This window comes from Pleurodeles waltl, chromosome 12 (assembly GCF_031143425.1).
Source record: "Pleurodeles waltl isolate 20211129_DDA chromosome 12, aPleWal1.hap1.20221129, whole genome shotgun sequence".
In the NCBI taxonomy this organism is placed as follows: Eukaryota; Metazoa; Chordata; class Amphibia; order Caudata; family Salamandridae; genus Pleurodeles; species Pleurodeles waltl.
In genome coordinates, this window is record NC_090451.1 from 624,246,664 (window position 1) to 624,272,100 (window position 25,437).

The 25,437-nt window shown below is 41.0% G+C and overlaps 1 protein-coding gene across 1 annotated transcript in view; it reads right to left on the reverse strand.

Moving 5' to 3' along the window:
• Nucleotides 1–541: 541 nt before the first annotated feature.
• The window catches only part of PEX19 (peroxisomal biogenesis factor 19), a 52,231-nt gene continuing 27,335 nt past the window's right edge, over nt 542–25,437 (reverse strand). Inside the window, exons 4-8 of the mRNA XM_069217996.1 lie at nt 21,444–21,529; nt 20,866–21,027; nt 15,074–15,250; nt 13,798–13,842; nt 542–2,666 (exon numbers count right to left, since the gene is read on the reverse strand). Coding sequence (XP_069074097.1) covers nt 2,583–2,666; nt 13,798–13,842; nt 15,074–15,250; nt 20,866–21,027; nt 21,444–21,529 — 554 coding nt within the window. The 3' untranslated portion in view covers nt 542–2,582. The remainder of the gene's footprint in view (nt 2,667–13,797; nt 13,843–15,073; nt 15,251–20,865; nt 21,028–21,443; nt 21,530–25,437) is intronic.

Genomic DNA, 25,437 nt, shown 5'->3' on the forward strand with positions numbered 1-25,437 from the left:
TGGGTTGCATATTAAAAGTATAATTGTTTCAATTGATCTAGTAGAAACCTGTAGAAATTGTTGTTTCAGATGAAAAGAATATCTACTGGAGAGAAGTTAACAGTGCGCTGTCTTATGACAATCTAAATTAATGTTAGTAAGGTTTCATATATCACTTATTCAAATGAAAACTGAAACACTTTTGAAACAACCTTAAAAGAACTTGAATGTCACCAGAATGGCACCCCACTGTTGGTTACAAACTATCTGGGGTACAAAACTGTCAACAGCAACAACACTGAAGTACTGAATAAAAGCACTCAGTTGGTATATGTATTAATATGGCCCTCAAATACATTTTGGCTTCCAATCATGTTAACAACCAACAATAAACAGCAATTGCTCTATGTTTAAGCCATATGTTCCTGTCAGAATGGTGACAGAAGCAACAAAGTTGTGTTGTTAAAGACTGTCTTGGTATGGATGCTACAATTCAATTCAGTCAAATCTCAAAATACAATCTGTACCTGGTATTGCTTACACCAACACCTCCAACAAGTGAAACAGTACAAGCTCTACTAAGATCGTACTTGAACGTAGTCAAGTTTATCCTAGAAAAGGTTTTATTTCATGAACAATTACGACTTGTGTTTCACAGTGAAGGTTCACATCATGGCAGTGTCAACAAGGATATCTTCTACAGCAATTGATAGTTCAGAAGTTTCCATTCCTCTTTCCAAAGGTTGCACTCACCTCCCACATAACAGCACACATTAGATCTTTCTTATTCAGTTTGTCTGGCATTAGGAAGTCAGTTTGAGTAGGAAAAGACAATTTGAGACCATGCCCAAAACTCTAAGATGTTAAGGCACAACCATAAAGTTTCTAATGGGTGCACATATACTTTGGGACCCAGAAGTAAACTTTATTATACTTTAGGTTTTCCGTCATGAAGGCAGACTGGAAAATTCACAAATATGTGCAAAAAAGAAACTGTGTTTAAATAATACCATCTCCTATTCTAGTGGTAAACCATGAGTATCAGCATTAATTATTATTGAGAAAAAAACTACAGATTTTGAAGTGAAGCTTTAATGATAAAAAGGCCAGCAACCTATACTTTAATGTTTGGATAAAGTATCTGTACTTGTACAATGTATACAAGTCTGCAAACTAGACGGTGCCTGCCTTTACAATGTAAAGAGTGATTCTTGTATAGTGGCTAAGGCAGTATTGCAACATGTGAGGACTGATGTATGTAAATATTCACATTCCAATCATCTAGTCAATAGTCTAGGTGTATTTTTCATCAACCCTATAACTGCTGTTGGTGAAACAGAAAAGGTGGCCACAAGCATGAAGCAGGCTATTGCTTGTACATAACGTCAATGCTTGAATGCATCAGATGTTAAAGATGGCAGGCCTATTTAATGTGTTTATTACTTGAAACATTGAAAGCTAGACCACCAGGCAATTTTCCCTCCAGTTTTCATAAAGACCATATCTGAACTGTGGGCAACATTGAGGGCATGTATTTATGGTATGCATGATATGGGATGATTTATTGGAAAGAGAAAACAAATAAGTGCTTTGCCTTGTTGGAAGCAACATCTTGACACGCAAACAACTCATCAATTAGTCTGACTGTTGTACTGGAGAAAATTACCATACCCAGTCAGGGTGACTAAAAGATAAAGTGCATCTTAATAAAGGTTTATTATGGGGACGCTCTGCCCATGGCTCTTAAACTGAATCACCAGCACTTCACAAACACTGCCAACGTTCCACCCAACAGGGTCAAGGCGGGTATCTATTATGTTGCTTTGCTTCAATTCCCACGACTTTGCAAACCCTGTTGAAGTGATGAGCATTGACAAGCATTAGGACACTAATGGGCAAACAGCAGAAGCCAGAAAACATACGCACGTCCCTCTCCTGCATTTTACCTCTTTTTACCCTAATAACTGCTAAACCTTTGATACACTTCCCTAGGAAATGAAGTAGTCTGTGCCTCACTGCCAGATGAGGATATCCAATATCACTTGGGGTTTCAGAAAGGATATGTAGATAGTGTATGCTTTTGCCAGTACCATAGGGGCCTTAAAGAAACTTTTAAGACACTGTAAAACTTTTTGCATTTTTAAAAGTTGCAGGCAAAGATGTATCAAGGAAAGTACATCCATCAATGGGTAGCGAATGAATTGAGAGAATACAGTCAAGGATTTGGTGGGTGATAACAGGGGACATGCACAGACTGTAAATCAAATGTCTATCAAGTCCTCCAAAACGTACACAGTCTAGCCCATCACACTTTGCTTGTAGACATATTGAAGGATATAAATGAGGGAACTAAAACCCCAAAAAGAGGATTAACAGCTGTATCAATAAAAGTGATGGCGATATTCAGGAGACCATATTGCTATGTAACCCAGTGTCACAGTTTGAAATGCTGAAGTCCTCCATACACTTGGTGAGGGCCTTGAAGGACTGAACTGTGCATGTGGTGAAAAATCCATCTCTCCTCCACGCAGCCTGCATTTTCCAGGGTGAAGCCTCAACACCTTAAGGAAGAACCGTCATTTTCAGGATATTCAACAGGTAAGTCACATGACCAGACACTGTTCACTGCCAGCACTTGGTGATTCAGACAGGTTTAATCCATCAAGGTCAAAGTTCAGACCAGGTGGCTAGAAGGAGAAAAGAAAAGTGCACTTGATATATTGTCTTTCGCAAAAGGTGAAAATCAGGATAAATACTTGTGCAAAAGAGATTCAAAGACTGCATGTGTCACTGAAGCCTCCTCATGTTTGTCAGTGCAATTGTAAGCAAATCAGTATTTAATTGGTATGAAACATATACAGCCTACTACCACCCCCCCACCAACCACCAACACTTTAAAAAAGTGTAAATAAGAAAAAACAAAATAAAAACTATTACTGGGCCTTTCAAACCTTGTTAGTCCAGCTAAAATGGATGCCCAGTTTAGCATTAGCACCACCTTTGTAAACACAAACACAATGCACCCCCTTGCACCTACCACCAGTTGTTCAATAGAGATACATGTGAGCATACAAAGTAGACCAAATGTAGAAATACCATGCACAAATGGATGCAAATAACATATGTACATGATTTTAGTAATTTCCTCATTCTGGCAAAACATTAAACAATGCATAACAGTTCAAGTCACATCTTTCAGACAAAAGGTTGCTGACCCTACCCTCCATATTGTTTTTTTGTTTTGTTTGCTGCTTCTGTCCAAATGTGCCTCCTTCAGAGTTATTGCATCTGGAATGAATTTCCCTTTAGTTACAAGAGTTGTGCCAAACAAAGCTGATCATCCTGAATTTATGGTTTATGTGTCAGTGTACCAGTTACAATATGGATCTAATGTTTATTTAGGAACATTTGAATCACTCTCAATATGTGACAACATTTACAGCACACACCATAGTATTTTTTTGTTGTTAAGGATAACTGAGCCAACTGAAAGTATGCACAACGTGTAGCTCACTTAGATGGCTGATGGTCCTATGCTGAAAAAAAGCAGTGAACATATCAAGGAGGTGATGCATGGGTGGTGGGAGGTTGGTACCTCGATTTGATGGTAAGCAGGTTAATCCCAAAATGTCATGACCATTATAGAAATTGTGACAGCAGCCACCTTAAAGTATCTAGATTGATGGTTTTATCATGTTAGTTGAGACGTAAAAAAATCAAGATCTCTGAAAAGCACCAGAACTCTGCCACAAGCACAGTACATCAAGAAATGGTACTAAATATTGAACATCTGAGAGTTACGTATTTTAAGTCGTTAATACATGTAGATTTGTTTTGAATCTGAAATGGTTTATGGACAGATGTGTCTCATTGGGGGATCAGTGGACAGAGGTTGTGCAGCTGAAACTCCGAGAACTTAGTGATGTTGTTTGAATTTTAAACGTGTCCCACTGTACACATCCAAACTATCTATAGTTGACACAAACACCCTAAATATTGGTGTGCAGAAACAGCCGCTTTTCCTTAATTTCTGGAGAGAGGAGTTTGATAAATTTCTTTAAGCAGTTATTCTCACAACTGTAAAACTATACAGTGCTAAACAGTGTGGTAGACTATCTCATTCTGATATGCTTGGGATGCAAACACCAGTCTATTTTATTAATATTTTAAAGACATACATAATGGGAGTTTACAAAAGAATGGAAAGCGTGAAGAAGGTGATAATATTCTCAGTATCTGACAAAGTTAAATATGGGAAATTTAATCCTGGCTTGAAGAAAACAAAAAGGGGCATGTAAAAGTGATACAATGACAATATTCGTGTGTTAATTAGTCAATGCCCTATCAAATATTTCTGCTACTGTAAGCAGAACTATTTACTTACTTTTAAACTGTTTTCTCTAAATAGTAGACCTCACCACAGAAGCAGTGGTGTGCTTTACAACCAGTTGAATAACACAATGACAACATAACATCAAGAGCACATGCATGTCCTATTTTGTGTATAACAGGTGGAATCAGAGGAAGATATATGGAAGGCTAACAAATTAAGGATTTGGTGAGGTTCTTCTGGGAGTTTTACCAGACCTTGGCAGTATGGCATCAGAACTGAGAGCCCTACAACAGAATTAAATTTTAGATCCGTTCGATTGCTGAAATAAAAAATTTCTTCTTGTATTAACTAATCCTCTAGCTATAGACTGTTCATCTTTGGGTATCCTTGAGATAGTTACAAGAATTCTAGTACACCCTTGAAAAAGCTCCCCAGAAATCAGTTAGCACAGGGATTTAACACATCTGCAAAGATGTGCTGTTGCTGGAAGGCCATATGCAACCATATTCATACAACCTTTCATCCTTCAAAGATTGATAAATGGATCATTATTGAATTTAGAAACAGTAAAAATGAAAACCTACATTTTCCATAGCTATGTTCAGTTCTGGGGAAAGACTATCATAACAGCAGCATAACGAAGAAATCTTACTTTTGTTACAACACAATCAATCACAAAACTTAGTACTTTTGATATTTGGAATAGTTTGATCAGTGGGGTCTTAGGCAGATGCACAAAACCCACAAATAGAGCCACATTACTAGGATATGTTAATGATGAAAATTAAGACCTGAAGAAAGGTATTTTGCAAAATAACTTTGTTTCTGTGATTGTAAAATGTGCTGGGGTATTTCACCAATAAACAACTCTAACTGGTCTTTAACCTCTTACTCTATCATGTTTACAGCATGGACCTCCATGAACACCGAATGATTGTGTACAAGGAATGGGAAGATTTTTAAAAGTGATGATCCATATATTAGCTACATGCATATTTTCAAGGGATGCTTTTAACTGCAGATTCCTCACCTTGAAGATACTCGCGCTAACTCACGTTCTTCTTTCTTGGGTCCAGGCAACTGGATGGTGGATTTGGACCTGAAGGAAGCTTACCTTCATGTCCCTGTTTTGCAGTTCCACAGATGCTACTTGCGGTTCATGGTGAGCCAGGAGCATTCCCAATACTCCTGGCCCACCATGCTCCCCTTTGGCCTCACTGGTGCCCCTCAGCTTTTCACAAAGTTGATGGTGGTGGTCGCTGCAAACCTTCCAGGGCTGGAGATCTCAGTGGACTATGCCAGGTGGCATATGCAAACCCTGCAGTGCAACCTTAAGTCTCAATAGGCCCAGCACAAGAAGAACCTATCAAATTCCATCCAGTTTCAGGAACAGACTACAAAAAGATGCAGAACCTTACCCAGAGGGAACAGTGGTGACAGATGTGTCACTGCTGGGATGAGGAGTTCATCTGGGAGAGGTGGAGATCAGAGGACTTTGGTCTCCGACAGAGACTGTTCTCCACATTAACCTGTTGAAGTTGTGGACCATCTGTAAGGCACTGAAGACCTCCCTACCGTCTATCAAAGGGATGCTGGTTCAAATCACCTTTAGAAGATTTGAAAAGCAGTTTGCAACCAGGACAAACTTCATCAGAACTCATTTCCATTTAATGAAGCACTGACTGACACCCTTATGGGAAACTTGTCTAAGCCCTGTTCCTGCCTTCCAGTAAACAGAAAGGGTTTTCAGGTAGCCATGATTTTTTTTTGACACAGCGCCCTACACCAGAGAGTTTGGTGGTTCAAGCTTCCACCAGTGAACTCCCCACAATTCCTCCTGCCAGAAATCACAGACATTCCAGAAGTGGATGTTTTCCTTGGCAAGCCTTGCCTTGCGGTCAGTCAACGCCTGCGTCTTGTGGGGAGATATAACCATTCTTTTTGATACATAGTTGGCGAGACCTTGCTGGCAGTTTCAAAGGAATATCGGACCAAATTTCCTCAAACTAACTAAGGTGATCAGGTCATCGCAAAGCATGCCATCTTCTCTGAATAGGACACTACTGACTGCTTGGACAGAGCAGTTGGTACTACTGTGGTGCTTCTGCAGCATGCTTTGATAAGATCCACGCACATCTCTGGGGACATGCAAGCCTCTTTAATGGGCATGATGTTGGATGGGTCTTGCCTGTTTGGGAGGAAGGCTGATTCGGCATTGAAATGCTGTAATGTAAGCAGGGCTAGGGTGGGTTCTGTAGGCCACTCTAACACTGCACAATAATATTTTCAACAGTTTTTCAACTTTTAAGGCTGCTACAGAAAGTTGGAATACCTCCCATGCCAAGGTCTACCTCCCCTGCAACAGGCACGCCAGGTCCTTTCAGAGTCTGGGATCAAGCAGACAGCGCCTAGGGCATTAGGGTCAGCGAATCTCATAGTCCTCCAAACAGCTGCCACCAGCCTCCAAGCAGCTTTAGTTTGCCATTAGTAGTACACAACCACCCTAAGGAGGCAGGATCAGATGTTTTCTTTCAAGGGTGGCAAAATACTACATCCAATGGGTGGATCCTCCAGATTGTGGAACGAGGCTATGTCCTGCCATTCATTTTTGACCCGTCACACCTTCCACCCACATCAGAACATCTCTCAGATGAGCACTTATCCATGTTGTTCGAAGAAGTGCAAGCTCTTTTGTTCAATAAAGCTATAAAGAGGGTCCTGGAAATAGGGACGGACTGTTACTTGCATTATTTCCTTGTGCTGAAAGTGGTAGGCCATTTTAGATGTTTGCCCTCTGAATGGCTTCTTGCAAAAGGACAAATTAAAGATAGTCACGCTAGCTGAGGTTCTTTTGCCTTGGGTCCTAGCAGCTCAATGGTGGCTTTGGACCTGCAGGAAGCTTACTTTCATGTCCCTGTTTTGGAGTTCCACAGATGCTACTTGAAGTTCATGGTGGGCCAGGAGCATTATCAATGCTCCTGGCCCAACACACTCTCCTTCAGCCGCACTGGTGCAACTCAGCTGTTCACAAAATTGGTGGTGGTGGTCGCTGCAAACCATCGAAGCTTGGGGATCCCAGGTTACCACAAATCAATGTGACTGGCTGTTGAAGGTGGGGATGCCAGAATCAGTTTCCTTACATTGTTGAGGTTCTTGATCAATAGCCAAAGCCAAACCTGATTTCTTTACTAAGGCTCCCTTTATTGGAGCCATTATGGCTATGGTGACATTTCGGACCCCTCCCACTTCCGCACACAACAAGCTTATGAGTAAGCCAGGTGGCATATGCAAACTGCAGTACAACCTGAAGACTCAATGGGCCCAGAACAAGAGGAAACTATCAGATTCCATCCAGTTTTAGGAACAGACAGCAAAAGGTGGCAGATTCCACCTTCAACCCTACCCAGAGCAGATGGTGACAGATGTGTCACTGTTGGTATGAAAAGGACATTTGGGAGAGGTGGAGTTCAGAGGACTTTGTTCTCTGGCAGGGACTAGTCACCACATTAACCTGTTGAAGTTGCAGACCATCTGCAAGGCAGTGTGAGCATTCCCACCATCCATCAAAGAGGCTAGTTCAGGTGCTCACAGGCAACACCACTGCCATGTGGTACTGCAAAAACAGGTTTGGTGTGTCCTCCGCTTTGTATCCGGAGCTGGTTGGAGTGACAAGGCACTTCCATGGCCGTGAACAACCTCGAAGGGTCTTTAAACGCCAGGGCAGACGAGGTTAGCTGCCAGTGCCAGGAGGCTCACTGATGGGCATTACATTCTGAGATATCTTCTAGCAATGGGAAGAACCTTGCCTTAATCTTTTCATCAGCACTGAGAATGCTCAATGTCAAAACGTCTGCATGGTGGAGGTTCCAAGAAGACTGTCTCTTGGAGACTTATGTCCTCATTACGAGTCTGGCGGTCCTAGGACTGCCAGACTCGCCATGGCGGTCGGACCGCCGCCAATGTGGCGGTCCGGCCTCCACAGTATGAATGTAGTGAATGCATCATGGTCCGACCGCCGGCACCGTCACTTTTTCGCCGGCCGACAGCCTGGCGGTCTTAATCCACCAGGGCAGCGCTGCAAGCAGCACTGCCCTGGGGATTACGAGTCTCCTCTCTGCTGGCTTTCACATGGCGGTTGCACCGCCATGTAAAAGCTGGCGGAGACGGCACTGACAATGCACTTGGCATGGGCAGTGAAGGGGCCCCCATGGACAGCTGTGTCGTACTTGAAAAGCACGACAGGTGCTGCTGCACCACTGCAACATTGTTGTCAGCTAAATTACAAGCCGGCGTCAATGTTGTGGGCTGTTTCCCCTTGACCCAGCAGGAAACTCATAATGGGGGCCGTGGGAAGGAGACTGCACTGGCGGTCTTCTGAGCGCGGGAGTTTGTCAGGCGGCATTTTCCGCCTGCTAAACTTGTAATGAAGGCCTTAGTCTGATAGAGAGGAGACGGGACTACTGCACACCTTTATGCTGTGACCTCTCCTGCCTAGAGTTCTAACAAGGATCAGGAATAAATGGACACAAGCAGTCCTAGTGGCTGCGGATTCAGCAAGGAGAATGAGGCGCCCAGAGATCTGGCCATGAGCATTTGTCCCCCAATCAGGCTACTGCTTTGGGAGGATAGCCTGTCGCTGTAGCATGGCAGGGTACTGCACCTGAGCCTGCATAATCCGCACCTCCATGCTTGGAAATTGAGTGGTGTCAGCTAAATGCATTTGATCTTCCTCCTGAGGTTGTGGATGTCATCTTTGTTGCACGGCATCGCTCTACAGAGCTGCTGGATTGGAGCCTGATGTGACACACGCATGTCAACTTGCTACAGGGGAAGCTGTTGAATCTTTTCTTATTTATTTGATCCCTGGCCCAGTCAGGATCTGCTGCTGGCATAGTTTTAAAAGTAATTTTTGGGCCCTTTTGGGCTTTTTGTGTTTATAAGACTAGCCATCCTTGTTAAAAATCACCTGTTGTGATGAGATTTCTAAATGGTCCGACTCATTTGTTTCCTCCCAAACACTTTGTGATGCCACAATGGGACCTTAATTTAGTCCGCCTTTTCCTCATGCACGCCATTTGAATGCATCCACAGTAGATCACTACGTCTCCTGACTCAGAAGACTGTTTCTGGTCATCTTGATTTTGGCTCATAAGTGATCGAACTCAATGCTCTCATGGTGTAGTAAACTGATACCAAATAATTCCGAGACAAAGTAGTACTGTGGAACACTACAGCCTTTTTCACTGATGGGATTACTGATTTTCAAAGTGAGCAATCCGCCACTCTTCCAAAGTTCTTTGCTCCGTCTACAACCTCCAAAGAGGAGGGCATAACCTATCAGTTGGCTTCTAAAGGAGTTTTAAGCTTTTACATCAATCTCAACAAGGACTATTGGTTGGACTATGCGCTCTTTCTGGGCTTCTCTGAAGCAAAGAAAGGCAAACCAGTACAGAAATAGTCTGTCAAGATAAATAATCCTTTGAATCAAGATCTGCCACACACTGGACAAGCACGGCCTCTGGAGGGGTTGAGGACGCATTCCACCAGGTCGAAGGCTTCTTCCACAGCCCTGGCACACAGAATGCCTGTACTTGATATCTGTCAGGCTGCAAAGTGGGAGTCCGTACACACTTTCACAACACGCTACTACCTTGACAGCCAACTCTGACTAGAAGGGCATTTCAACTGTTAGGTCCTGCAGGACATTTTGATGTGAGCCCTTCCAAAGTCCCACTGCTTTGGTAGGTACTGCTTTTGTGTCTATTCTAAAAGGTATGGAATCTGCAGTTCGAATTATTCAGCAGTAGCACAGGTTACATTCCTTCGGTAATGGTCTTTTCTGGTGGACACTATCTACCAGATGCATCACTGCCCTCCCTTTTCTGTTGAATGGTCCTGCTTTCAATCTGAAAAGGTCCTAATCTAGGAATCTGCACACTGTTATCGCTGACTATTGTTGGGCTCAGTCCGAGGGTGTGGACAGAGCCAAGAAATAAACTGACGTCAGAACACATGGTGGCACCTATATGTGGCTATGTTTGCATCCTCCAGGACAGAACAAAGTCATTGCAGAGCTGCACAAAACCACATATCGGCATGCAGGAGCAATGCTGTTTAAATATTCTGAATCCAGTCTGGCACCCAGGGGTATTCCCAGTGTGTGAAATCTACAGTTAGATATGGTATCTGCCAGTAAGAGTGTTACAGGAGGTAAGTAACTTGTTCAATTATGAATCACAATATTACTCGACCAAACCCTGTAGATATCTTGAAACTAAAGTATTAAACAACACATTTCTCCAACCTTCCATATTCAACATATACTCAAATGAAATTAGATAAATGAAATCACAACTGATCTTTGTAGCGTCAATAAGTTGTGCCTGCCAAATCCTTAGAAAATATTAGCCTGGGAACTTGAGCTTGAATGCCACATTCAAATTGTGACTACTGAATGGAAGGGAGTACCAGTATGTAAAAAGCTGATTAAGAAGGTTGTTAGTCCCTAGGAAAAACACATGGTATCCATGATGGGGGAATAGAATGATCATGTTTGGTGCTTTGGCGAGGTAGTGGTAGGCCTTTGTAGAACGTTTTGAGTGAAATTAGGAGGTTTAATTAGTTTATAACTGAGTTGAATTATGGTTGAGGTGGAAATTGCTGTTGATGAATGGGAAGATACTTTTAAGTGTGCTTTAAACAGCCTACATGGTTGAAGTAGTGATTGTGACACTCCTACACATTATCAAATTATGGTAGAAGTATCCTTATGTGGCACTAGCTGTAAAAAGTTAAGTTATACAAAATATTGTAAATGAAAAATCTGACCAGAGAAGCATTTTCCAGCTCTGTAATTACAAAACGTTTTGCAAACCAAATGACCAATAAACTACCATAGAATCCTTGTCCTATTTTCACAGGAAGCCTAGCACCTTTTAAGACAGTCCGTCATGATACAGCCACACTTGTCTCCAAGTATTGCATATATGACCAAATTGCAACAGTTTTCTCCTCCTTCAGTTCTTTTGTGGCAAGGTTAACATACAAGCTATTAAACATACATACTCCTAAATATCTTTGTCAGAAACTGCCCATCTCCAGGGGCACTTGCATGGGTAGAAACAAATGTAACTTTTGCCCAGGGACCTTGCACTTTTAGAAATATTCAATTGTCTGATCCACTTTAGGCTTTGTACCTAGTTGATGGAACTCTTTGTGTGCTGCTATTAGAATGCCTAACTACTACAGCCAATGCAGGTGCACCTTGAAATGCCATCTAGCTCAACTAGTAAGCGATCCCCTTTTTCACCACTTTGAAATTCCCTTGTCTAATTCAGGGCCATTTCAGAGTATGCAGCCTTAAACTGTCAAGATGCTTAATTAGAAACCACAAGGTTTTGACAGACACTCTGATCTATTGCTGGTCAACGTATCTTTCTAACATCTGTATATCCTATGCATACCTTGATTAAACAAGCTATAAATATTATATATTGGGATGTGAGAATTACTTTAGGTTGCTTGGAAGCTCTGCGGCCTAGTTCATGCCAATAAAATAACTTTAAATAAATAAATTATGTTTCATAAAGCTGTCATTTTGAGTGTTTTGACACCACTCTCTTAAATAAAAATAGGTTATTAGGATTTTACTAAAATACTGATTGCAATACCAACATTGGAGAACAGTGTGACAGAAAACCACATCAGCAGCTGTCGTGTTCTCTGTCGCCATCCATTAAATTTTAATTTCATTGCAGCAAAGAGATAAAGACAAACTGAACAATGGTAATCTACCAGAAGGAGATAGCAAGAAAAGCCAAAGGGTTGTAATTTATATTTAAAAAAAACATTTTGAGGCAAAAAGTTTGAAAAAAAGCAGAGAGTCAGCAAAAACGTAAACAATGGCAGGGCATTTAAATGGGGTTAGATTTAGGGTAAGGTTTAGGGCTAGCTTCAGTGTAATGGTAGAGTTAGGTTTAAAATATGGATTAGGGACAGGGTTGAGGCAATAGTGTTTTCACCTTCGTAAAGCATGCCCCGTGCAAAGTGCAATTTTATGTGAATGGTAAAAACTAAATTGCTGTATGCTAATATGACACGGTGTTGCAAATACATCTGTGACTCACAATGTAAACAATACAATTCTCTTCACTCACAGAGGCAAAGAGCTGTCCCCCCCGAAGGATTCTCAAGGAAATGCATTTGTGTTTTCGGACAGCCCCAAAAGACGCTAAGAGCTGAAATGTTTAATGAGTTGTCAGTCTAAACCCTTTGCACAGAGAAAGATGTCTGTCAGGAACTGTTTCCAATCCAGATGAAAGCTATGGGTTTCAGAGGTGGGGTTGTGAAGGTTAGATTAGACTAAAGCAGACAGCAGTTCAATGCACTGCTACAAGCTCCCCTCTAATATCCCTTACAGAAAAGCCCTCTTTTTTTGGGCACAGCAACAATACCTTTTAGGGATGGCATTACAATCCTGTCTCATTAATATTTTTAGCCAAGATTTCTGCATGTCCTTGTTTCGACCTGCTTCTTTGAACTGTGTGATATATATATATATATATATAAAATATATATACACACACACACACACGAAGACCAGCCAAACAAATTGCCCAAGTTTCATTGCAGAGCTGTGAATATAGAGGTGCAAAGGATCCCAATCAATAATACATCTGTCCAGGTTACGGGTAGTGTAAGGGAGAGGATGAGGTTTTGGGTTCAGATGTTTAGGGCCAAGTGATGGAATTAAGAGAGTGTGGGTTTGGTTATATAACAGCATATAGAGTACTTGATGGGGTTGTAGGCACAGAGCAGGGTTACTGTTAAACCAAAATTTTCGATTTGAAAAATTGAAATTATTTCCAACATTTGGCATTAAGCCTAAATGCCAAGTCAATTTGAAATTCAATTTCACAGTTTGCTTTGAACTGTTTTGCCTTTTCTAACTCTAAATTTTTAAACTTTCAACCTAGGTTCACATTGCCCACCCTTGAATTCTTCCCCTACTCCAAAGAGTGGTGAACTTTGGTGCGCAGAACCATCTCCAAGAAAGTTGTTCTGACATTAAGAGACTTCTTTAACCAGAGAGAAACTGAAGGGGAGAGTGGTGCAAAACTACATCCCAAGTGCTGTCACCCAAACTGTCAGCAATTTGCTTGAAAAGCAATATGACTTCCCCTAAACTTAAAGATACAACCACTAATGATCAAATAAGAAACTAAAGGAACCATCTCATGCAATCAAACCAAAAGTGAAACAATGGCAGACAACCAAGTCACGGCAAGAAAAAAGTCCAGAGCTTGCAGTGTTAAATGTGGACTTTAAAGAACGTCTCATCTGTAGGACACCAAAAAAATAATAACACTTGGACTTCCAGCAAGTGGTTTTCCTCCTGTAGCAATTGCACTTTACCAGATAAAACACTCCGGTTCAACAGTCAAGTGCTTTGACATTTACACTGCATCACAGGAAAGCAGACTTACCGTTTCACCAGCTAACTCCTTTGGAGGATGCCCCAAGTCTTGAAGCTGAAAGCAGACAGATCATTATGAGAGGGTATATTTGAACAAGAAAAATAAAACTAAATATATCTCATTTAACATTTTACCAAATGGGATCAGTACTCTTCACAAAACAAAAAAAACAAAAAAACAGAAGAAGAAATCACAGCCACACTCTAGCCATATGTGTGTAGATTATGCTATTTCACAATTCTGATATAACCTAGAGCAGAAATTCACTAAGCCAACCGTTTAAGGAGTTGCTACCCATGGCTCTAGGTACAGTTGCTGAGTTTGAGGTAAAGGGACACTCAAATGGGCACAGTAGTTCAAAATGTATTCTTGTTCTGAATCAAAGCCAATCACATTAAAAGTGCTAAAGATAGGCACAGAAAAACTAAAATGTCCGCATTACCAGAAAACAATATTAAAAAACAACAGTGCATTTAGTGGGACAAGTGTTTACTCTTACATTGTCATCCACAGTCATCTTCATACAACAACTACGTGACTCATTTCACTTTAGTCTTCCATTATTCTGGCTCTTGCACCAAACCAGATGACTGGTACAAAGATAGTGCAATTTACAGCAGAATGTTCTGCCACTTGTAAAAAGGACGTTGAGAAATTCTGCTCAAAGTGCAATGGCTAGCTTTTTAATCTTCTGCTTTGTCCACCATCTTTTCATTGCCTCAAGTGACTGAATACCCCCCAGCCTCTTTCAAAAAACCTTTACTGAGAATAGTGAGGATTCCTTTTTAGTACTTCTTCATGAAAAAATTGTTTCCAATAACAATTATATATGCAACATAATACATGTGCTGCCTTTTAGGAAGGTAGAATGAAAATAAATCTCTCAAAAAGAGCTGGGGTGGGCTTTTCTGCATCCTAGTTGTTATGACAAATGCATTAAAGGTTTCGCTTCAAACACTTATGGCCTGATTTAGAGTTCAGCGAACAGGTTATTTTGTCACAAATATGACACATACCTCATCTGCCATATTACAATTTCCATAGGAAATAATGGGATCGTAACTCTTGGACGGGATGTCCGTCACATTTGTGACACAGTAACCCAATTAGCCAAACTCTAAAATCAGGCCCTTAATCCTAGAGCTACCTTGGCTCATTTTTCCTTAAGGTTTTAATATGGCAGATCGAGTGACAATACTGTGACTTGGTCGCAGAACACCAACAATGCATTGATCCAACAAGTGCTCCTTGCTCCATCACTCACACACTGAGCCACACTATTTACCTTCTGCATTAGATCCAGCACCAGTTCAAACCGGGCCTTTTGGGCAACTTCGCTGTCACTGGGCTGCTCCGATTCGAATTGTTCACAAATTTTGCCCATGATGTTGTGCTGCTCCTGGTACTTATTGAACTGATCCTCAGGTATTGATTCTCGGTGGCTCTGAAGCCACTCTGGATACTAGGATATGAGAGATTATTAATGCACAGTTATACCTCTACTTAGAAGACACTCAAACTTAGTTACAATTATAACAATGCCATGAAAAAAGGGAAAACCATTTTTCAGTTACCTATCCCTGTAACAAAAGCCTCGAAAAGAACCCTGCCATAAATAAAAATCATATCATCATTACCAAGAAGGTAGCAGGACTTCCTGGTATGGGTCACCAGGATCTGCGACAAAAACACATTCATACAGATGTAGAAAATCCTCATCAGTTTCGGATGGTTTGTTGGTTTGTCAAAACCTGGTAACATGCTCAGTGACACGATCCCTTTCCATTTTGGTCTACACCGTATTCTCTTTCACTTTGAGTCTAACAGGTCTGTATTAATGAAGAAGTAGGACACACTCCACCCTGACAAAACACTGACAACAGACCTCATGATATAGCAATGTACTAACTAAATGAAACATTTTGAAAATAATTGTGACCTTCAACTGCCAGACGACACTAATGTCATGTTAGTGAGGATATTCTGGTAACTATTATGAGAATGCAGCCACACTACAGTAGGATACAGCCACACATTTCGGAGTCAAAATGGCTACATATATAAAGGCAATGGGTCTTATCAGGTTAAAGATTTTTTTGTTTGTGGGTGTCTTTGAATGTGTGTGTGTTATCTTTAGCGTATGGGTCAGCTGTGTGTACCATCTGCATATGTGGATGTCTGTGAGAGTCCAACTACCAGCATCTTATCCTGAAGTGGTTTGGATCCGGGCCCAAATTCTGAGCCCTGGTGGCACTGCTGTATAAATTGACCCACGGCCGCTGTGAGAGTGAAAGTTGTGATGACCGCAACCTTTAAATTGGGAAGGGCCACAAGACAGGGGTGCCCCATGACCACTGTTATGTGCCTAGACTTGCTGCCATGGATAAGAGCCGATATGGTGTGAATTTATTGACCACTACAATATATGTCTATTCTAAGAAACCTGGGCTATTGATCTGTTGTATATAGTGGGGCACTTATCTTATCAAATTCCTGGTAGTCCGATTAACTTTGGGGGGCCAATGGGCGGGCTCTTCTTTCAATTGTAAAATGTGCCCATTAGCAGTTGAGGAACTATTAGCTCCTTAATGTTTATGCACTTCAGATATAAGGTGGTCATGCTTCTGTGACTACACAGTCACTCAAAACATTTATGGATGAGCTTCGGACCCGTCCCAATCTGATGCTCATTGGGGACTTCAACACTACGTTTGAGCCCCTTGATATGGAAGACATAGTAATTACTGCAGAGGAGGACAAAGCAAGGTGCATCCCTTTGTTGGAGCTTGCCCCAATTAAAAGATGGACCCAGGCCGCCCTGCAACTATAAGCGTTTGCCATAATATTGGGGGGCATGCACATTTAATAACCACTTATCTAAAAGCGGTATTGAATATATCTTGGTCGGCCTAAGATTGTGGCCCGAGTCTTTGATATAGTAGTGCAGGAAAGACTGGAGAGTGATCACAGCACATTGTGCCTTAAGTTGCATACATTATTTGATAGTCATTTAGTTGACCCTCTAACTCTAACCAGCACTGGCAAGGTCTTACACACATCTGATAGGATAGATAGGATAGGCTAGGAGCCACCTCTCAAAACCAGAAACTCTCTTAGATATTAAGAAATTGTAAAGGTGACACAGACAATGGCTTCTGAAAGTAATAGAAAGAAGGGAGACTCTTTGAATCTTAGTGTGTTGCATAAAGAATTCTTACACAATATAACCTTGTATTTTCTAATTCCCCCTATTAGCACAAAGAAGTCTCCCCCCAAAAATAGTAGATGGTTTAATAGGGAGTGTAGAGATCCAAGGCATCCTCTGGTAAGGGCTACTAATAAGATGAAAAACCTATCTCTGATTTCAGCTGCCAGGAAGAAATATAAGCGAAATATGCAGATTGCTCAGAAGGATAATAGATGGCAAAATTTAGCAGAAGCATATTCCTCTAAGGATCATTTGCGCTTATGGAAGTTGGTTGCCAGTAGCACCAACACCCAGGGACCCCCACCACAGAATCATGTACCAGCTTCTGAATGGTTCATTTATTTCTCAACTGTATACTATGAGGAGATAGCTGCCACAGCTGAGGGCACTCTGATGAACAGCCGCCTCCATAATTTTCAAGCCCCTCCATTCACCAAAGATGATGTATTAAACTCCTCTTCTTTAGCCAGAGTTTAGGATCCGGGCTCAGACGGTGTACAAGTAGATGTCTTTGTGTATGACATAGACATCTGGGCTGATTACATATTAACTCTATCGAAAAAGATTGCTTTGGGCACGTCCATTCCTGTATTGTGGCAAGGAGCTGAGGTTATTCCGGTATACAAAAAGGGGATAAGTCTTTACCAGCTATTTATAGGCCCATCAGCCTCATCAATGGCATACAAACGTTTTCTGCTGTGTGGCCTTAGCAAAGATCCAAGCCTGGATATCAGAGAATGACATCATAAGTCCACTTCAAGCAGGGTTTAGAGTTAAAAAATATACAATAGACCAGGTCTTTCAGTTTGTCTTGATTTATTGAAAAACAGTTTTGATTGGCTGGGCCAACTTGTATGTTTCCTTTGTCGGTCGAACATCTGCCTTCGACCTAGTCCTGTGTATGAGGTTGTGGCAGGTCTTGACAGAGATGGGTGTCCTTCATGGCATCTTATCTTTACTGATTAGAGTGCATGACAAATATTTTGCCCGGGTCAGAATGGGAGTAAGGGGCCAACTGACCAATGAGATACCAATGCTGAAAGGTGTCTGGGAAGGGTATGTGTTGGCCCCAACCCTCTTCTCCTTATACCTAAATGGCTTGGTAGATTATCTATCTGACTGCTCTGCGGATGTTCCCAAAATAGCTAACACCAGATCCCCTATATTGGTATTTGCTGACAACACTTTTAGTTTCAAAAACCCCGAGTGGTCTGCAAAAACTTCTGGATAAATTTGGTGTTTTTTGCCAGGGCCATGGCCTCGAAATAAATGCTGCCAAAATTTGTTTAATTACCACAAAAAGACCAAGGTCAGCTTAGTGCCAGAGATAAGGCTTTAGAGAGGGTCGACTTATTTGACTATTTGGGCATCAAACGTTTGCCAAACTCTCATGGTGCCCTCATATTAACATGGCTTCTTTGAAACATAGGCAGATCGCTGGTGCCATCTGAAAAGAACATCATGCCTCTTTCACAAAGACAGCAGCACCAGGTCTACGTGGCAAAGGCCCTTTGTGCTGTGCTATATGGCGCAGAGTTGTGGGGCTTCGGAGAGATCTCTGTACTGGAGCGATCAGAGAATATATTCTTGAGAGTACTGGCCTCCCTCCCATCTAGCACCCCGTTGTATCCATTATTCCTGGACATGGGTGTTAAAAAAGTTGCCCTAAAGGCTTTTTTTTTTTTTTTTACACGCCCTTTGTTATTCAGGTGAAGAATCTGGACTACCCTAGAGTTGTCCCATTATGCTGCTGCCACCCTACAAGACAGAGAGATTCAACAAACTCCCAAGGTTGAGTTCTATAAAAAATGATTTCCTTAGGCCTTGGTGATGGTTGGCAACAACCTACTGTAGCCCAAATTCCTTCCAAGGGTATACTGAAAAAACAATATTGGGCATACATACTAGGTAGGGATGAGATAAAAGTTGAGGGCACGTCTGACAGGTATTTTCAAATTTTTAAATCTGTGCATGGTCTAGAGAAGTACTGGGATGTATGTGTTCACAGTTCATTAGATAAGAAACTATCATCAATTTAGAGTGGGGACACTTCCCCCAAGGTAATTTACTGTAAAATGGTCGGGATCTGTCTTCACAGTGTGCCCCTTTTGCACTGATCAAACTGAGTCCATACCACAGGTGTTGTTGGTATGCCCAGAATATGCCCAGTTTCGTTCTGTATGGCTGGCTCCTAGTTGTAGACAGCTGGATACAGTTAGTCATTTTCTTGCCTTTAGGCTACTGAGAACAGACTCTTGCACTTTAAATGCCTATGGGGTAGCAAAATATGTGGGCATGATGTGGGCAAAAAAAGGATCTGCAATCAATAAACCATGATTTTAGTTGTGCTTTTGTTACTGGGACTTAGTCTTTGTGTATGCATGATTTTTATTCGTATATAAGCTATTTTGTATCATTCATTTTTTATTAGATCCTATGCTGCTATATTTTTTGTATTATATTGAAAACTTTTATGGCTTCCGCCAAAATAAAGCTATTTGATTTAATATGAACAGAGCAGATATAGTTGGGTACCCGGAGTCGACACAAGAGCCAGAAAAGATCTCACTGTATGTACATGACGCACTAATATACCTATCAAGCCCAGAGACCTTGTTTCCGACTGAATTCTTGGTCTTTCGCAATTTTGAAACATACTCCAGATACCAAATAAACTGGGACAAATTCACACTCTACGAGATTGGAGATTGAGAAGGCCTACATGTTACCACAGAAGCAAGTTGTCCAAAATGGTGGTGGGGGGGGGGGGACACCAACCCTCGATTGCCTAAAGTGCCTTCCAGGGGGGATGTGGGTTGGGGAAGGATAGGTATGGAAGGTACATCGCTACACCCATTCAGGACCTGTCCCAGAGTGCATGTACACTGGGAAGATATTATCAGAGAACTGGAAGCAGTGATAGGAGTGTATGCCCGAAGTACACCCCAACTGGTCATTCTGAGTATTCCCAACAATGCAGACCTTCCTAGGAAACAAATGTTATTTAGTATGTTGGGATTTGTGATAGTCAGAAGAGACGTGGTCACGAAGTGTGGTCAGGCCCAACTCCCAAGGAAACCTATGTGGCAAGAGGGCATGAACAGATGCATGGAAGCATAAAGAGTAGCATGTGAGGGGCGAGGCTGCCCCAAGAAATTCTAAATGGATTGGAGGCATTAGTGAACCCGTTATGGATTCAGTGACGACATGGATGGGTCAACGGGTGAAACCACACTGGAGAGTACTCCGGATGTGCCCTGTCACAGAGAAGCTTGAGCCACATCAACTCAGTGCATGGGTAAGGGAGAGACAGGAGTGGGAGTTAGGACGTTTTGAGACGATATCACAGGTCTACACCTGTGAAAAAGTTGTGTGCATTGTTTGGTGCCAAGAAAGCACAAAAAATATTTTTAAAAAGAAAACTGGGCTGGTACTGCACTGGAAATTACATGCAGCCAGATAAAACAGCATTAGCAAGCAGGAGAGTTCTGCCATAATGCTCTTTTGTCTTAAAAGCAGACGTATATCATGTCGTATCACAGATGCTAACAAAGGGATTGAAAACGTACTCCATTTTATGGAAGCAATAGAGATCCTAATGCTGTAGCTACAGTTACAAACCAACTATTATAAATTGCTTTAATCTAGTGATTAGCAATTACATTCTCCTGTCATGCATTATTTTAAAATATGTATTTTCACAACCAGACACCTAGTACACACCTGTTCCATATTGCTTAATCAGTTCACAGAGTAGACTTCATACCACACTGCACTTTGGCACCAAATAGGTTGGAGTCATAACATTTTAGTCAGGAGACAAGTGATTTCCCACTAGGTATTTAACAATAATGTAAAATTGCTCTTACTTTTTCAGTGATCTCTTTCAGAGAAGGGTAGAGTACATCTTTGGAGAGCAGGTTCTGCATAATGTTTTGCATAATGGGAAGGATGTTGGCCTCACCTTCTCCTTCATCCAACCCGAGGCCTTCCATCGCCTTTGCAACTTCTTCCTCAGACAAACTTGAGTTCTTTACAAATCAAGGAGTAAAGAAAACAACACAAGCATGACATTACAAGCACAATTACATTAAGTGAAAAACAATGACATTTGTGCATCAAAGTGAATGTCTAGTCAAGGGAGTACAACAAATCTTTTTCATCTAAGCTTTCAATTCCTAAAGTGTGCTTTGTACACCATAAGTAATATTTGATTTATACTTTAATGTTGACGTGTAGACTTATCAAGTGTCTGTCACAACGATATGTGAGACTGGACAACAATTAATAAAACAAAGATGCTTTGAGTTCAAATCAATGTTCAGACAACCATTGGAAACCAGCAGCATGAGGGGTTTAATAAAAGTTGGCTGCTGTAAGGAAAGGTGATTTATGTAAGGAAATGTGATTTCCGCAATTGCTAAACATTTAAAAGGTAGAGGCTTACTTGCAAATCGGTGGCATTTTTGGCCAATCCTGTAAGTGTCTCTTTTAAACGGGAGGAAAACTCCTGCTGTGACGTTGGATCCCCACCTGGTGGATAAAAGGTGGATATGGTCAGAGGAAATAACTGCACATGGTGAAATTCTAAGGCTTAATTTAAATATTCAATTAACTATAAACATGCAACGTTCATTAATATGAACAAAGGTTGAAAAGTTTTAGGAGGCAATTATTTTAATAAAACATTCTGCTGCACCACAGTCTATGTAGGTGCTCCGTTGATAAGCCCCTTCAAATGTTTCTTTCATTGCGAGTGTGAATAACAAATAGAATGTTTTCTGACAATCTTCTTCTAGGGAAATACGTGGTGTCATAAGCAGTTTTCGTTTTTTTTTCACCTTAGTTTGCTACAGGAATTGAAAACAGAGACGTAGAGTTTGTTTTTAAAGTCAGTGATTTTGGTACCTTCATGAACTCAATGTGATTTCCTCTTTCAACTCTTCTCTATTTGATAAACATCAAAGATGTTTGTTAGTGCAAGTATATGGAATTCTTAGAAAAGCGGGGATACAGTCACTGCTCCAAAACATGTTAACCACAGTTGACAGAAAATGTAGATTCTCCTAGTTTTACGACCAGAGAATCTGGATTTCATTAACGACACAGAGGCTAGCATTATGCATTAATATTTTATTGCTACTCCACGCTGCACTTTAAAGCAAACTTTAACCATACTTAAAATTCTAGAATTAGAACGACCACTACAGTCTATATAAATCAAAGCCTAGCACCCATCTCCCTCTTTACAGCTGCTCAGTGTCTAATATTTTCTTTTTCTAGTTCAAGAAATATAACATAAAGACCCATATCTCCACTCTGTTCTCCCGTCCAATCATACAGATTTTTGGGAAAATAAATAAATAAAATAAATAAAAAAAATGTAATGTAACTCACAAATATTATTTTCACTAGAGTACTTATATTCATTAATTCTAAAATAGCATCCAAACCATTCTCCTTCCACTATAAAACTTCCCTTTGAAAGGACGGGTGGGATAATGCTAGCCTCCCTGTTTTTAATGAAATTCAGACTCTCTGATCATAAAACTAGGAGAATCTACAGTTCATGTCAAGATGGGAGGCTAGCATTATGCATGTTCAGGGCTGTGAAAACACAAATGATGAAACGTTTCATTGGTTTCAAATAAAACCTTGCAAACACATCAGCATTAGTCCAACCTGCCGCTTTCAAAATCTCCTTGAGGCGACCTCCAGAAGTAAAGAACTTACTTGTCATTGTACCTCTGATTGCATGTGCACCAAACTTCTGCATGTTCACTCCTGCTTTAAGCATTGTCTAACCCAACACACTATAGTAACCAAACTCACAGGATTGAAAGGTCTCACATAAGAAATTAGCAACTGCGTTACTCCATCCCTTCTAAATTCATTCATCCTGCACTTGTACTCCTTCAAACACTGCACCAGACAACTTTGTATGCTCATCAAATCTTGGACAAAACATTGGTGAAGACATTGTCTTAGTCATTTTTGTAATATGAAATACTACACCTTCTGGGTTGCAGAAACGATCACTCACCCCCAAAGCTCTTATGTCTGCAACCCTTCTAAATTAAATCAAACATAGTAAAGTTGCTATCTTACAAGATAAATGCTGTAGAGTCAAATACCCATTTGAAGGCCAACACTAATTTCTTAAAAATCAAATTCACATTGCATAAATAACTACCTAGGTTTAGGTGGCCCTGCAACGTAATCCATTTAATCACTCTGCAGATTAAAATATCTTTTCCTATGCTCAAACCTCCTACTGTAGCACGACCTGCTGTCACCCCTAATCTAGAACAATTTCTAGTCCTGTAACTAAGACCTCTTTTAAATAAAGATGATAAAACATGTAAAAGTTCTATGGGAGATGCCTCCACGGGTTTAAGGTCCAACACCATGCACCAACAAACCCATTGTTTCTGTGCTCCAACATAATGTTACCCTTGTACCAGGTGCCTAAGATTATCTGAGTAGCCCATAAGCCTGTTCTGAAAGTAAGGAATTCCTCCCCTGAAACCTTCCAAACAAGAACGGTTAAAGCAACTTCCAAAACTAAAGACTGAGCCTCTCCTTCTAGACCGGACAGCATGTCTTCCAAAATCAGAATCTAAAATGGTTCCTCTAACAACCCTGGAAACCAAGGCTGGGCTGCCCAAAGTGGAGTTATCAGTATTATCTGACATTTCTGTCTCTTCACCATCAATAACACCCTCTGAATCACCGCAAAAAGGTGGGAACGCATATCCCAAAGTCCCTTCCAAACGTGCTGAAAAGCACGCAGTGCTTCTGCTAGGGCATGTGGTCTCCAAATGAAATACTGAGGTAACTGGTATGTCAACCTTGACACAACAGATCCACTTCCATGGGGACCCAAAACTCCCGATTTCTCTTGAATAGATGCACACTCAACTTCCAATCACTGTAATTTCTTAGGTATCGCAAATTTCAATCTGCTGCCATTTTGTACACACATGGCAAAGATTCTGCTTGCAAACCTGTCCACTGTCAAAGAATCTAACGGACTGCAGACACATTGTCCATCTTTAACAAAACATTGCAATTCATTAGTGTTTTCCCAAAAAAGTTTTTTTTTTTTTTTTTTTTAAAACACATTCTCATCGCTAAACCAGTTACATGGTTATGACTCTTACCATGACCATTTGCCACCTGTCCCCTGCTGATCCTAACAAGCTCTCCAGCCGTAAAGCTTGCCTCCTTGTCTTACCTCAGTTTTTATTTTCACAACCTTCTTTTTGGTAAAGTTGCACATATAGAGTTCGCCTGGAAACCAATAAACTATCTCCTGATAAGAAATCAGCATTGATTTTTCTAAATTCATTAAGAATCCCAAGGATTCCAACAGATTCTAAAAATGTTGTGTTTTCAACTCTTTTGGATTCTGAGACAATCAGAAAATCACTGAGATACATAATCATACATAATCATACAAATTCCTCTCTCTCCTTTGAGAAATAAAGCTACTGGTCTCAGCACCCTTGTAAAACACCAAGATGCTAATGCCACTCCGAAAGGCAGGCAACTGAACTGATTATGTCTTCTAACCATCTGAACTGCAGATATCTATGACTCTCTTTCTCTATAGGAACGGTAACATAAGCGTCTTTCAAGTCTAGTTTTACCAGCAAGTCGTTCTCCTCCAGAATATCTCTAAAAAGATGGATACCTTCCATCTTGAAATGTCTGTAAACAAAAAACAATTCTGTTTTCTCAAATTTATTACAGGGTAGCAGCCTTTGCCCTTTATCTTGACCAAACATTTGTGCCTGCAAATCTTATATCTTTCTCCGATACTCTCTATCGCTCCCTTCTTTAACATATCTAGAACCTCTAATTCTACCAACTTCTGTAAGTACTAATGAAACACCATCCCCCTTGGCTTGGTTTTACCGCCTGCACAGGTAACTCCCTGAATTCTATTGTATACCCTTGTACAGCTTGTAGAAACCATTAATCTTTTGTTAAAAGCTTCCAATTATGTATAAAATACTTCAAGTGACCTCATACCTTTCCTAGAAAAGAACCAAAATTTGCCGTTGTGCTTGCCTTCACCTCCCTGAGGAAAGTGAGCCCTGCTTCAGAAATGGCGTCCTCTAATACTCCTTCCTCTCTGCGGAGAGAATACAGTGGTAAACTGGAAGCCTCTAAAACAAGCATGTCCTTGCGACTGGTAATGGGACCTTGCGAAAGACCAGCCAGAGACACCTCCCCTTGCTCTAGCCCCGTCAAAATCACGTTCCCCAAATACTCTTCCTAATGAACTCTGAGCCTTTTCTAGGCTTGTGCAAGTGGAAACATACTCTCCTAGCCCTTTCACTAACCCATCTCCAAATAAATATCCTTTCAGGTCTCTAGTTGGTCTTTTTTTTTGCAAAATCTCCAAGCTTAAGGCTAACGAGAACGAGGATCGT